The sequence below is a fragment of the Ahaetulla prasina genome, chromosome 4 (genome assembly GCF_028640845.1).
Source record: "Ahaetulla prasina isolate Xishuangbanna chromosome 4, ASM2864084v1, whole genome shotgun sequence".
NCBI lineage: Eukaryota > Metazoa > Chordata > Lepidosauria > Squamata > Colubridae > Ahaetulla > Ahaetulla prasina.
In genome coordinates this window covers 91270445-91282967 of record NC_080542.1, presented here as the reverse complement: position 1 = coordinate 91282967, position 12523 = coordinate 91270445, and the positions used below count along the sequence as shown (strand labels likewise).

The window sequence follows — 12523 nt, the reverse complement described above, 5'->3', positions numbered from 1 at the left end:
AAATGTTCCAAATTAGAAATGTTTGTGCTCATATTTTAAATATGAAACGAATTAGCCACATTGTGAAACTTTGTTCCAAGCATAGAACAAAAAGCAATGATTGGTTGCTTCAAATTGTTTTAAGCATTCTTGCTGTTCTTAGTGCTGTGATTGGTATTTTGCAAATGGAAGACATTGCTGTTTTGAGACTTCTTCCAATCCATCCATGCAAGTAATCCTTGACTTCCAAACTAACCAATCAATGCAAATAGCCTTTGACTTAATAGCCATTTGTTTAACGATGGCTCAAATTTACAATGGCATTGAAAAAAATGACATATGACTGGTCCTTAAAACTGTGACCACCACAGTCTCCCCACAGTCATGGGATCAAAATTAATCCTGCATGTATTTACAATAGTTATCCTGGGGGTACGTGATTGCCATTTACGACTGATCAGTTTCCAACTAAAGTCAATGGGGAAAGTCAGATTCACTTAGCAATTATGTGATTTGCTTAATCACCACATTAAAAAAGGTTGCAAAATCGGGCATGATTCATCAATGATTGCCTTATATAATGATGGAAGTTCATGTCATCAATTCAGTTCTGATCATAAGTTGAGAATTACCAATATAAGAATAAGCTGATCATTTCTATCCTTCTATTGGATGGAGTAGTGGCAGAAAGCAGCACTTATTTAAGTCCTTAGCTCAGGATCTGAAAAGCTGCACTATGTGCACAATTGTTAAGCAAGTTGTATTTTGGAGGATTAATTTGATTATTGAACAAGTACGGTGCTCTTGGTCAATACAAAATGTTAATAAATCTCAAACCTGAATATTTAAGAAAGTAAAGGCTTTCTTAGGAGAATATGTGCACAATTATTGGACAACTATTAGTGTGTAGAATTATTATACAACTAAATGAAAAATAAAAATTTGCCATCTCACTCATTTATTTGCATCTGTTAAAATGAGAATAATAAACAAAGAACTCAAAATCTACCAATAAGCATTTCTGATATTTAAAAAAAATCAGTGACTAATATAGCCACTCTTCTTTTAATAACAATGATAAGTCTTCCATTCATGGAATCTCTCAGTTTCTTGATCTGTTGACAATCAACTTTTTGTGCAGCAACAACCACAGTCTCCCAGACACTGTCCAGAAAGGTGTACTGTTTTCCTTCACTATAAATCTCCCATTTAAGAAGGGCCCACAAGTTCTCAATAGGGTTTAGATCAGGTGAGGAAGGGGGCCATGTCATTATTCTTTCATCTTTAAGGCTTCTACTTTGATGCATGCAATGGAGCATTGTGTGGGATAAAAATCATCTTTTTGAAAGGTGCAGACTTCTTCCTGTACCACTGCTTGAAGAAAGTGTCTTCTAAAAACTGGCAGTAGGTTTGGGAGTTGATTTTGAGTCCATCTTCAACCCGAAAAGTTCAATAATTTTATTTATTTATTTTATTTATTTATTTATTATGGAATTTAGTTATTAATAATTCCAGCCCATATCAGCACCCGATCTCCACCTTGTTGGAATCTTGAGTGGAGCTCTGTGCCCATTACTGATCCAGTCATGGGCTTATCTATCTATCAAGAGTCACTCTCATCTCATCAGTCCATGAAACCTTTGAAAATCTATTTCCTGCCCAGTTTCAACTTATGTGCCTTGTTCAGTGGTGATCAGGTTTTAGCCTTTCTTATCTTGGCCTTGTCTCTGAACACCTTGTAATTCTGGGCACTCCAGGTAGGTTGCAATTCTGGAGGATAATGGATTCCTGGTAGCTTCACGTTTGAATCTTCTCAAATCTTTGGCAGTTAATGTGCATCTTTTTTCTCTCAACACATTTCTTGCAACCCTGTTGGCTATTTGCAACAAAACGTTTGATGGTTCTGTGATCATGCTTCAATATTTTAGCAATTTCAAAAGTTCTGCATCCCTCTGAAAGATCTTTTGCAATTTTTGACTTTTCAGAGTCAATTAACTCTCTCTTTTGGCCCATTTTGCCTGAGGAAAAGAAGCTGCCTAATAATTATGCACATCTTGATATTGCGTATTGATCTCCTTAGGCCACATCTTCCCTCATTACACAAAAACACATCATCTGATATACTTACATCCACTAAGCATTCAAGTTTATACAGCTTGGCGGTGGGAAATAAAATATGATGATACATTGTGCACACAGTGTATTTATATTGTAGCAGAGAAAGGACTGCTTCTGATAAATAAGTTTTACTAGAAGGGAAAAATGCTGCAGCTGGAGCTTGGTGAATATCTGGCTAAATGCTTTGGGCAATCCCTACTCTGCATCTCATTTTGATAGTCATTTATTTATCCTATTTCCAAGCTGTTAAATCTCTGAAGGACACACTTCAGTTTAGAACTGATAAAAGATTCACAATATAAATTCAGTTAAATACATCCATGGTAAATCAATTAATTTACAAATATTAATATTAAATCTACAGTACTTAACACTGACATCAATCCAAAAACAACTATAACCATTCCATCTTTGCCTCCTTCTAAAGTCTAATTGGAAAATGATAATCTTATTTGTAAGCAAAGAGTATTCCACAGAACCAGAACGATATCCCAAAATGGAACCTTCTAGTTTGCCACCCATACTGTGCTATAATTGTAGAGAAAATACTGGAATAGTTTCCTACTTTTCAGTGTTTCAATTCACCTTCCTTATGATTCATCTCCCTTCTAACCTCTTGAAAAAGTCTACATGCTTATTTAGTTAATTTAAATTAATTCTCAAAAGTAAAACTGGGTATATCCTAGTCCTAATAATACTGCACATCTATTAAATTATTACTGCCTTCTCATTTTAAATCAAAGTTTATTTTTAGAGCTTCTTCATACCCTCCATACTGAAAATTATGGCTAGCTAGATACATCCATCATCTCATTCCACCAGTCATGACTCTGAAAAGGTAGAAGAATCAAAGGCTCGACTGGGAAGAGGAGAGAACAGCAGCTGTTAAATTGTGTTGTTATCAACCACTAGTGACCACATAAATGTATACCCTCCATGATGATCTATCATTAAACTGGCCCTTCAGCTCTTCCAATGGCATCCCCATAGCCACAGTAACCAGGGTGTAGTAAACTAGTAAAAAGGCTTGATTTAAATCAACTGGATTTAAATCAAAGTTTTTAAAGAGCAACTGTCATCTCTGTCTCGCAGCGGCTCCTCTGATCCGCTGTTGACTCACCGACAGTCCCATTCACTTTAATGGGATGGCTGGTGATGCGGCAGTGACACAACAAGGTGAGGGACATGGAAGGCAGCAGATGAGTAGATGCCCACTAACAGACACTGCCATGATGGATCTGAGATGACAGCTGCTTAGGTTTCACTTTCATTTTTACTATTTGCCCTTCCTCCTCACATAGAATCTGGTGGTACAGATGCACTTCTCTTCAAACAACCATACAGTTTATAGTGTATATAGATTTGCAAAACAATGGGATAAAGGAATATTCCTGAACATTGTTTTATGATTTATCTCATGGTTACTCTGAAATTATGTGAATGCATCAATGCAGTGCATGTTATCTCAGCTTGCAGAGCTTGGATTCATTGAGCGTGTAAATATGTAAAAAATGTAAATATTGTAGAATATGCAGCTTCATGCTACATAACTAAGCTCAGTGGGATTCAACCAGAACGCACTACTTCGGGAGAACTTTCTGAGCAGTTTGGCAAACTGGTTGTTAGAAGAAATTATTAGGGCAGAGAACAGGTTGTTAAATTACTTGAATCCCATCACTGACTAAGCTCCATTTCATGCTGAATAAACTAAATTGTTAATGTATCTTAAATAGAAAACTATCTTTAGATATTTACTCCAAAAGCATTTTATTAAAATAAATTTGATTTTAAAAAATCCAATTTAAATTTTTAAAAAATCTGATTGTTTTTTTATTTTTTTTAAAAATCAAGTTTTATCCACCCTGACAGTAATTGAATCCTTCCATCTTGCTACTGGTCATCCTCTTTCCTTCCACCTTTTCTAGCATTACATCCTGTTTCAGAGAACTGGCTCTTTACATAATGTTTCTGAAGTAGGATAGTTTGAACTTGGTTGTTTGTGCTTAATTAAATGCATACACACTAACACATGCATACGCAATATTAATGGATTTGGATAGGCATCATCATGTCTTAAATATTATGCATTCTACACGTGATTACTTTGGCTGCTTTAGTTTCATTTTTTTCATTAAATTAATAGTTAACCTCTCAACCCAGATTACATTTTTGTCAACATTATTCTTTTAATGCTTATTCTACCGTCTGGTTTGGTTTCTCTTTAGGGTCTGATAAAGGAGAAAATGAAGCCATGGAATCATGTAAGTTTGTGCACTTCTGTAAACTTCCCATTTATTGCAGTGTGAACTAATTGAAAAATTACCTTTGTATCCACTTTACTTAGAGTGACTACGGATCACACCATTTTATCATTTTATCAGTGGGTTTCATAAAGCTGTCAGCACTTACTAATAATCACTTCAGATTTAGACATTCCACCTTTTAAATAGCTTTTTGCATTTACAAATGCAGTTTAATTAAGTGCTTTTAAATACTAAAATGGAGTTAAAACTGTTTCTACAAATACAAAACATAAAAATATTTGGGCATCTATAGTGTACATCTCAAATACTGAGATATGATTCTTCATATTGTTAACATTCACTGAGTGAATTTACTTATCAGCTTAGCTACGGTTTCAAAAGCTATCTGCATTTTTTGAGAAGCTAATATTTTCTGCTAGATTACTCTTCTATTTCTGACTGTTGATTAGTCTGGATTTATTCCCCTTTCTCACATAGAGTTATTTTGTATGAGATGGAGGTCATATAAATGTGATTAATAAATAAATAAAATGAATTTTTGACCAATTGTAATTTAACAACGGCATTCTGTATTAATTTTAATCTAGCTGGCAAGCAAGTACCCCAATGTTATCCCAGTTCTGTTACATCTGCACGAACCATGATGTTGTTCAATCTTGGAAGTGCCTACTGCTTAAGAAGCGAGTATGACAAAGCGCGGAAATGCCTGCATCAGGTTAAAGAAAGGGTTTCTTACTTAATTTTCGGAAAAACTGTTAAAATATGGCCAACTGCAAAAGTAAAGCAAGATATAGAATCACCTTTGCTGTTTCCACTGGAGCAATATTTGATCCTAACAAATTGGAAGGCAGGACTCTTTCCTCAACTATGGAAGTTAAGCATTCTCTGCAGATTTCTGCAAATATGTGTTGGCCTCTGTGCAAATCCCAGAGACCAAACCAAAAAAATACTGTTATAATTTGTAAGTTAGGAAGCTTGAACAATGTTTCCTGTTGAACATATTATGTAATGAGATTTTGGGAAAATCTCATTACAGCTTAGAAATTGTCTATTTAAACATTTTCTTAAAGTTGTTTAATTTAAAAGATTATTTAGAAGGAAGAAATGTCCAACTGCATCTTTATGTCAATTTATGTAAGCACTGATGATGTAGATTAAGGCAAGTGATGTACCATATTTTTTGGAATATAAGACACACTTTTTTTCCTTCTAAAAGAGGCTGAAAATATGGGTGCGTCTTATACTCTGAATGTAGCTTTTTCAAAGCTTTTTTTCAGCCCTAAGGAGATGCTAGCGAGTGAAGCAATCTACCTGTGACTCTCAGCTGTGCTTTACAAGCTTTTTTCAGTGAACAACTCTCAGCTGTGAAGCTTTTTTTAGCCCTAATGAGGCGCTAGCGAGTGAAGTGATCACCATGGTTTGCCTGCTTTTCTCATTGCTTCTCTCTCCAAAGATCAACTTGATCAGAAGCTGTTTTTTTATTCTCAAGCAGGGGATAAAAACCAGCAAACTAATGTCCTGAAGTTTACCAGATTAAGGATGCTAGCCAGATGATTACCTGTTAGGCAGATTTCCCCCCCCCCCCTATTTTCCTCCCCAAAAACTAAGCTGCGTCTTATACTCTGAATGTAGCTTTTTCAAAGCTTTTTTTCAGCCCTAAGGAGATGCTAGCGAGTGAAGCAATCTACCTGTGACTCTCAGCTGTGCTTTACAAGCTTTTTTCAGTGAACAACTCTCAGCTGTGAAGCTTTTTTTAGCCCTAATGAGGCGCTAGCGAGTGAAGTGATCACCATGGTTTGCCTGCTTTTCTCATTGCTTCTCTCTCCAAAGATCAACTTGATCAGAAGCTGTTTTTTTATTCTCAAGCAGGGGATAAAAACCAGCAAACTAATGTCCTGAAGTTTACCAGATTAAGGATGCTAGCCAGATGATTACCTGTTAGGCAGATTTCCCCCCCCCCCCTATTTTCCTCCCCAAAAACTAAGCTGCGTCTTATACTCCGAAAAATACAGTAATATTAATTATCTATCTTGTTTTAACAACTTGTTTGGGGGGAGGTGAAATCTGATGTAAAATACTTTTTATTGCATCAGAGGCACACTGTATTCTTTTGTTAAAATATATTAATTTACCTCTTATTTCCTTTTTGGTATTGATACAAGGCTGCCTCACTGATTCATCCAAAAGAGATTCCACCAGAAGCTATTTTACTGGCTGTATATCTTGAGCTTCAGAATGGTAAACATTTGCTCTTTTTTAATTATATTTTTATAAAGCATTTTTAAGACATGAAGGAAAGGGGAAAGAAGAAAGACACGCAAAAAAGGAACATAATAAAATAAAAATAAAACACAGAATAGATAAATAGGGAGTTTACAGGTGTCATGCTTAGGTTAGGATTGTCAGGGTTTCATTAATTGGGTTTAGATAACTGAATAAACTATAAGTCATTTATAAAATCCAATGTATCCAATAATATACAAGTAGCAGTAGTGCAGTCAACACAGTATATATCATAAAAGGAGATTAAGAATTATAGTAATTTCTATCCAGGTAATTAAAGACTTGGTGTCAAGAGAAAACCAAATTTTTGATTTCTACAAACTTGTAAATAATCTTGTAATCTAAATATGGCTTTCAAGTTGGAATAAATTCTGCATCAGATTTTGAAATAATGAAATTATTTTGGACATCGAGTCTTACAAAGAGATTAATTAGCCATTTTTTTGCAGAAAGAATTCTAAGTATCCTCCAATAGGAGATTGCAGTTAATTATATATAGACCTAGTTTAGTATACTTGGTGAGTGTCACATGTAGCCATATTTAATATAAAAAGAGGTTGGAAAGAAATTCTATTTTTCAAATTTGTTTCTATTGCAAATCATTTTCCAAAATTGTTGAACTTTATAATATTGCCACCAAATATGGAAAAATGAGAATGAGATCATTGCATTTTCAATAATTTTTATAAAATGAGCTGTGCATTTTAGTAGTCAATAAAGGTAAAGGTTTCCACTCCCAGTTGGGTCTGATTCTGAGGGTGGTATTTATCTCCAATTCACAGCCAAAGAGCTACTAGCATTGTCCAAAAATGATTCAGTGGTTCTGTAGCTGGCATGACTGTATGTCAAAGGCGCAAAGAAGAATGTTTAGATAGTGTTTAGACTCAATGAACATGAATTTCGGCAAATTCTGGGAGACAGTGGAGGATAGGGGAACCTTGCATGTTATAGTACATGGGATCATAAAGAATCAGACACAATTTAATGACTGAACAACAATGTATCTGTCTATTTGTCTATTTCCCCCCCCCCCCCAATGAAAACAACTAAGTAATAAAATGACCAAATTATTATTATTATTCATATGGCAACTTTTTCAGCATTACTTCTCAGTTGCCCTGCGAATCCTTTTGAAGCTAGACCAGCTGGCTGGGACACATACTTTTCATCCCACTGGTTTCTGTGTGATCTAAGTACAAGTACCTTATATATAATCCTATGCTATCTATTGATTGGTAGCTTTCTAGAAGTTCACTGGGTTGTTTTATTCAGACTATTGAATAGTAGGCATCATATATATACACCAACTAAATAATTTTTTTTTCAAAAAATAAGAGGATTCAATTGCTAATGACTGTTTCTGACTTAAGTCAGATGGATCCTCCATTGTAGTTATATTCCCTTACCTGAGGATAACTCTCACTAAAAGAAATAAAAATTATTTCTGAGTGGATCAGCATAGGCTTATATCGTAAGGTACTTGGATCTCACAGAAACCAATGGGACCAAAAGTGTGTGTATCAGCCAGTTTCATTTGTTGTTGTTTAGTCACTAAATCATGTCTGATTCTTTATAGCATTCTTCATGATAGCATGACAGAATTCTCTGCCCTCCATTGTCACTCAGATTTCACCCATATTCATGCTCATTGCATCGATGACACTATCTATCTCATCCTCTGAAGTCCCCTAATGGAATGATATACCAGCTGTAATTTTAATAGATCTAATATTCACTGTGAAAATTCCTTTACTGCATAACAATTCTTGAATCTAAATTCAGCACCCATTTAATTTAGTCTTAGTCAGTTTCTGGTTCATATTTCACCGTTATGATATAGTTTTGTGATGAAAAGCATTTACAATGAACATTGACTTCTTGTTCTTTATTAAAACTGTCCATTTAAATAATTTGAAGCCACAATTCATCTTCTTCAGAGTTGTTAAGCATGAAAGTCATTTCCAGATTATCAAAAGTTTACACAGCATCAAGAAAGATTGTAGTTGCCTTCTCATTTTATCAATAACATTCAAGATACAGCTGACATTGCCTGTCATCTATTTCTTTTGGACAAATCCAGTCAGACCTGAAAATATTAATTCTATTTTTTAAAAATCCTCTTTTTGCAAGTATTGTGGTCTGTATTCATTAATGAAGAACGTCTATATGATTCTGAATAGTTGTCATTTTCTTTCCTTGTAGATCAGAGAAATGAAAGCTTCTTTCCATAACATAGGGAGTTCTTGACTTCATTAATTACCTAGGATAGTGATCTAATCAACATTTCTTGGAAACACTTGTAGTATATTGTGGAAATGTCATCAAATCCGGGAGATTTGTTTAATTTCTGTTTTCTGATTGCTTCCATAATTTTATGTTTGGTTACGGGTTAAGAATTACATTTTTATTGATATTAATATATTCAAGTATTCCTTAATCTTTCTGGATCAAATCTGTTTACTATATAATCTTGAATTATATTTAAAAATTGCTCCATGATATCCTTGTTTAGTTTCATTTTTAATTCAGTACCAAATAGAAGTAATAATTCTTTGTCTTGTTCATTTCATAGTTGGCAAATCAACAATTTGTTTGATTAGGTGCTTTTTTTAAAATATTTAGGTTTGATAAAATTCAAGTAGGATTCATATATTAAGGTACTCATTTTGTTCCATTAGAGCTACTTAATTTTGAATTGTTTTAATCTTTTATACTAAATTCACAATTGGATTGTAGTTGTGATTTATTTGCTTTAAGTTCCTTTAACAATAGATCCTGTTATTGCAATTTTTTTTGCTTGATGCCAGAGAGATAAATAGTTCTTTAAAAATTCTTTAGTAGAGTCCCTATGCAGTAGATAAAGAATCTTAAATTGATTTTGAAGAAACTTTTGATTCCTCTTGACACTTCAATTTGAAATCATTTTGTAATAATAAAAATTTAAGTCTGTAACTTTTAGTCTGCAGGATTTTTTATTTAATCTTAGAATTATTGTTATTTGCATATGTAGGGCTGTAACTTCTTGTCTAAGAGATTAACGAGTTAGTAATCAAGCACATATTGATTCTGAAGTAAATTTCTAAACTGAAATTAGGAGGTGTATTTTATCCATGTTTATTTATTCATTTATTTATATTACACTTTATTATTTTCATAAATAATTCAAAGCGTAAACGTATATCCCACACACCTTTCTCCTATTTTCCCTACAATAACCCTGTAAAATCTATTTGTCTCTCTACAAATTGAAGAGATAATAGTGACATATTATTCATATTTTGAGGCAATGGTTCTAGATAAAACAGGTTTGTCTATGGAGGAAAAAATGTTTCCCTCTGCAATTTCAAAAATTTACTGGCAGTTGAATTTTGTAAAGTGTGCCTGATGTTTCATAGACTTCTCACATATCAGATCTTAATAAATTTTGAAATTGTTTTAGGCAATACTCAACTGGCATTGCAAATCATCAAAAGAAACCAGCTTCTCCCTTCAGTGAAAATGCTCTCTGAAATACGAAAGAAACCTGTATTCCAACCTCCCCACTTGGTTCAAACTATTCAGATGCCAACATTCACCACTATTCAGAGGAAGTGAACCTCTATAAATAAAATGGCCCTTTGGAGGGAGCACTTAAAATTTGTTTTGTAATTTTGAAAAAATGTTTTAACTGCATATATCATACATTAAGGTTTTTTTATTATAAAATAAAATCTATAGAAAGACTTAAGACTCATTTTATTTTGTTCAAATCGTTACTTATGATGCTTATTGGTACTTTTCCTGTGAATCTCTTTTATCCATTCAAAATAGTATGGCATTTTTGCACTGCCCCCAAGAAAATTGCTTGGATTTTTCTGTGAAAGAAAGCTTGAGGGAGCTATTACACAACTGAAGCAAGTATAGTTATATTACAGTAAAGATAGCCCTCAACTTACAACCACAATTGGGATTGGATTTTTGGTTACTAAATAGTGCAGTCATTGAGTCATCACATGACCAAACCCAATTTTATAGCCATCTTTACTGTGATCATTAAGTGCATCATGTGTAAATCTGGCTTCCCCAATTGATATTAGTTATCAAGCCAGCTAGGAAGATCACAAATAGAAATAATGTGACTGAAAAATGTTGCAACAAATGTGTGAACCAGTTGTCTATCACCTGAATTGTGATCATATGATTGTGCGGATAGTGCATTACAATTAATGGATCACCTTTTCCAACTTTGCAACATTGTTTCTTGTTTATCCATCATAACTTTGCACCACTTTTTATTGAACAGTCATAAATCTAGGCTACTTATATGGCAGAAACTCCCTGAAAATGAGGTTTTGACTTTTGTTGACTGGCATGTAAAAATAACTTTTAAGCCAAAGTTTGGTACTATTAAAAATAACTTGGGATTTTGCAAAAATAATAATAATAGTAATTGATTTTTCATTGTATTGGATCTATCCTTGTCAGGATTGAATCTTCTGCCTTCTTCTATAAATCTTCTGAATCTTCTTCTGTAAAAATCAGCAGAAATAGCATTCTTGAATCATCTCAGAATCATAGGAAATCTAAACGCTCTGCTGGTTCATGGAAACAACTTTTGAGCGTACTAAAAATGTTGCCCAAGACAGTGAGCCTTGTTAATTGCTTAGGTCAAGAATGAGGAAAAAATAGACAGCAACAGCCATAGAAGTGCTAAGATAACTAGGGGCGACGATTGTAGGAGAAAAACATATATTGCCGTTACTCTTATCAGTCCATAAAGTGGCAGGTGTCTCCTTCACCCAAAACCCAGAGCCACAGCTGGTCCAAAATGGTTTGGCAAAACTTACAGAATGTGATGATTTATTCTAGAACTAAAACAGAAAAATTTCTATTTCATGCAAGTCCCTACTGATCTGTTGAAATTCAGCCTAGTTACATACAATTTTTGACTGTTGTCAAAACTTTAAATATGTTACTGATGGTACTTAAGCACATACTTCTTTGACTATAAATAAGAAGCAAACATTTGTCACTGTCGGTACTGTCGGTCATGTAACTACAGCTTCACAGTAGAGATACAAATTAAAAAGGGCTGTAATTTGTTAAATTATATCATGGAATGTAATACATAAATAAAAGTATTAATAGGGAAAGAAACTGGTGGTACTGATCTCCACACAGATGTGAAAAGATATGGCCAACTTTTTGGAGGGGGAAAAAAAGACAAACCACATTTGAAGTGAATCTCACATTTATTTAATTAAACAAAAATAAAATAAACTGCATAGAAACATTTTTAAAGTCCATGGAGACCATGACTTTGTTTTAAGGCTGCTAGTAGCTGATACATCGTCTCCTTGCTACATCCTTCAGCCTTCTCCATGGACCACAAAGATACATTCAGAAGCCTCCATTTGAAAAAAACCACGTTCTAACATTTTAGCTTGTTCAAATAAAGCTCGTGCCTCACCTTTCTCATATCATTCTGCAATCCAACAGCAATAGTTTGAATGACCAAATTTTAAAAATTAACAGCTTTCAATTGAGAAAACAACCTTGGCCAATCCAACAATAATACACAGAAGGAGCTCTAAGAATCTGTTTTCTTCTAATAAATCCGATATGTGTTTGGCAGTATGTGAGCCACTAAAAATTCAACTTGCTTTAAAAAATAGTATATTTTCCAAAGCTAGGTAGAATCTTAAGTAGTTCCCATTTTTTTAAAAATGGGAGAAAATGGATTTATGTTAAGACTAATCAATGAAGGATTTGGTCTGCAGAGTTTCTATGCTGATTTTTAAATTTTTTTGGTCTTGGACCAACCACAGAGTTTAGGCACGGAAAAATACTGGAAATGTTTTTTTCAAGAAAAATTTTCAAGGAAAAAAAAGGCATGTCGT

At 33.9% G+C, this 12523-nt stretch overlaps 1 protein-coding gene across 8 annotated transcripts in view; it reads left to right on the top strand.

Moving 5' to 3' along the window:
* The window catches only part of CNOT10 (CCR4-NOT transcription complex subunit 10), a 33384-nt gene extending 23018 nt beyond the window's left edge, over positions 1-10366 (top strand). For 3 of the 8 annotated variants that reach the window (XM_058181416.1, XM_058181409.1, XM_058181408.1), the window contains exons 16-17: positions 4323-4358; positions 4949-5976. In XM_058181416.1, the coding sequence (XP_058037399.1) occupies positions 4323-4358; positions 4949-5319 (407 nt within the window). In that variant the 3' untranslated portion in view covers positions 5320-5976. Of the gene's footprint in view, positions 1-4322; positions 4359-4948; positions 5977-6523; positions 6600-8846 lie in introns of those variants that run through there. The other 5 variants (XM_058181412.1, XM_058181411.1, XM_058181415.1 and 2 more) reach the window with 4 other exon arrangements.
* Positions 10367-12523: the final 2157 nt, after the last annotated feature.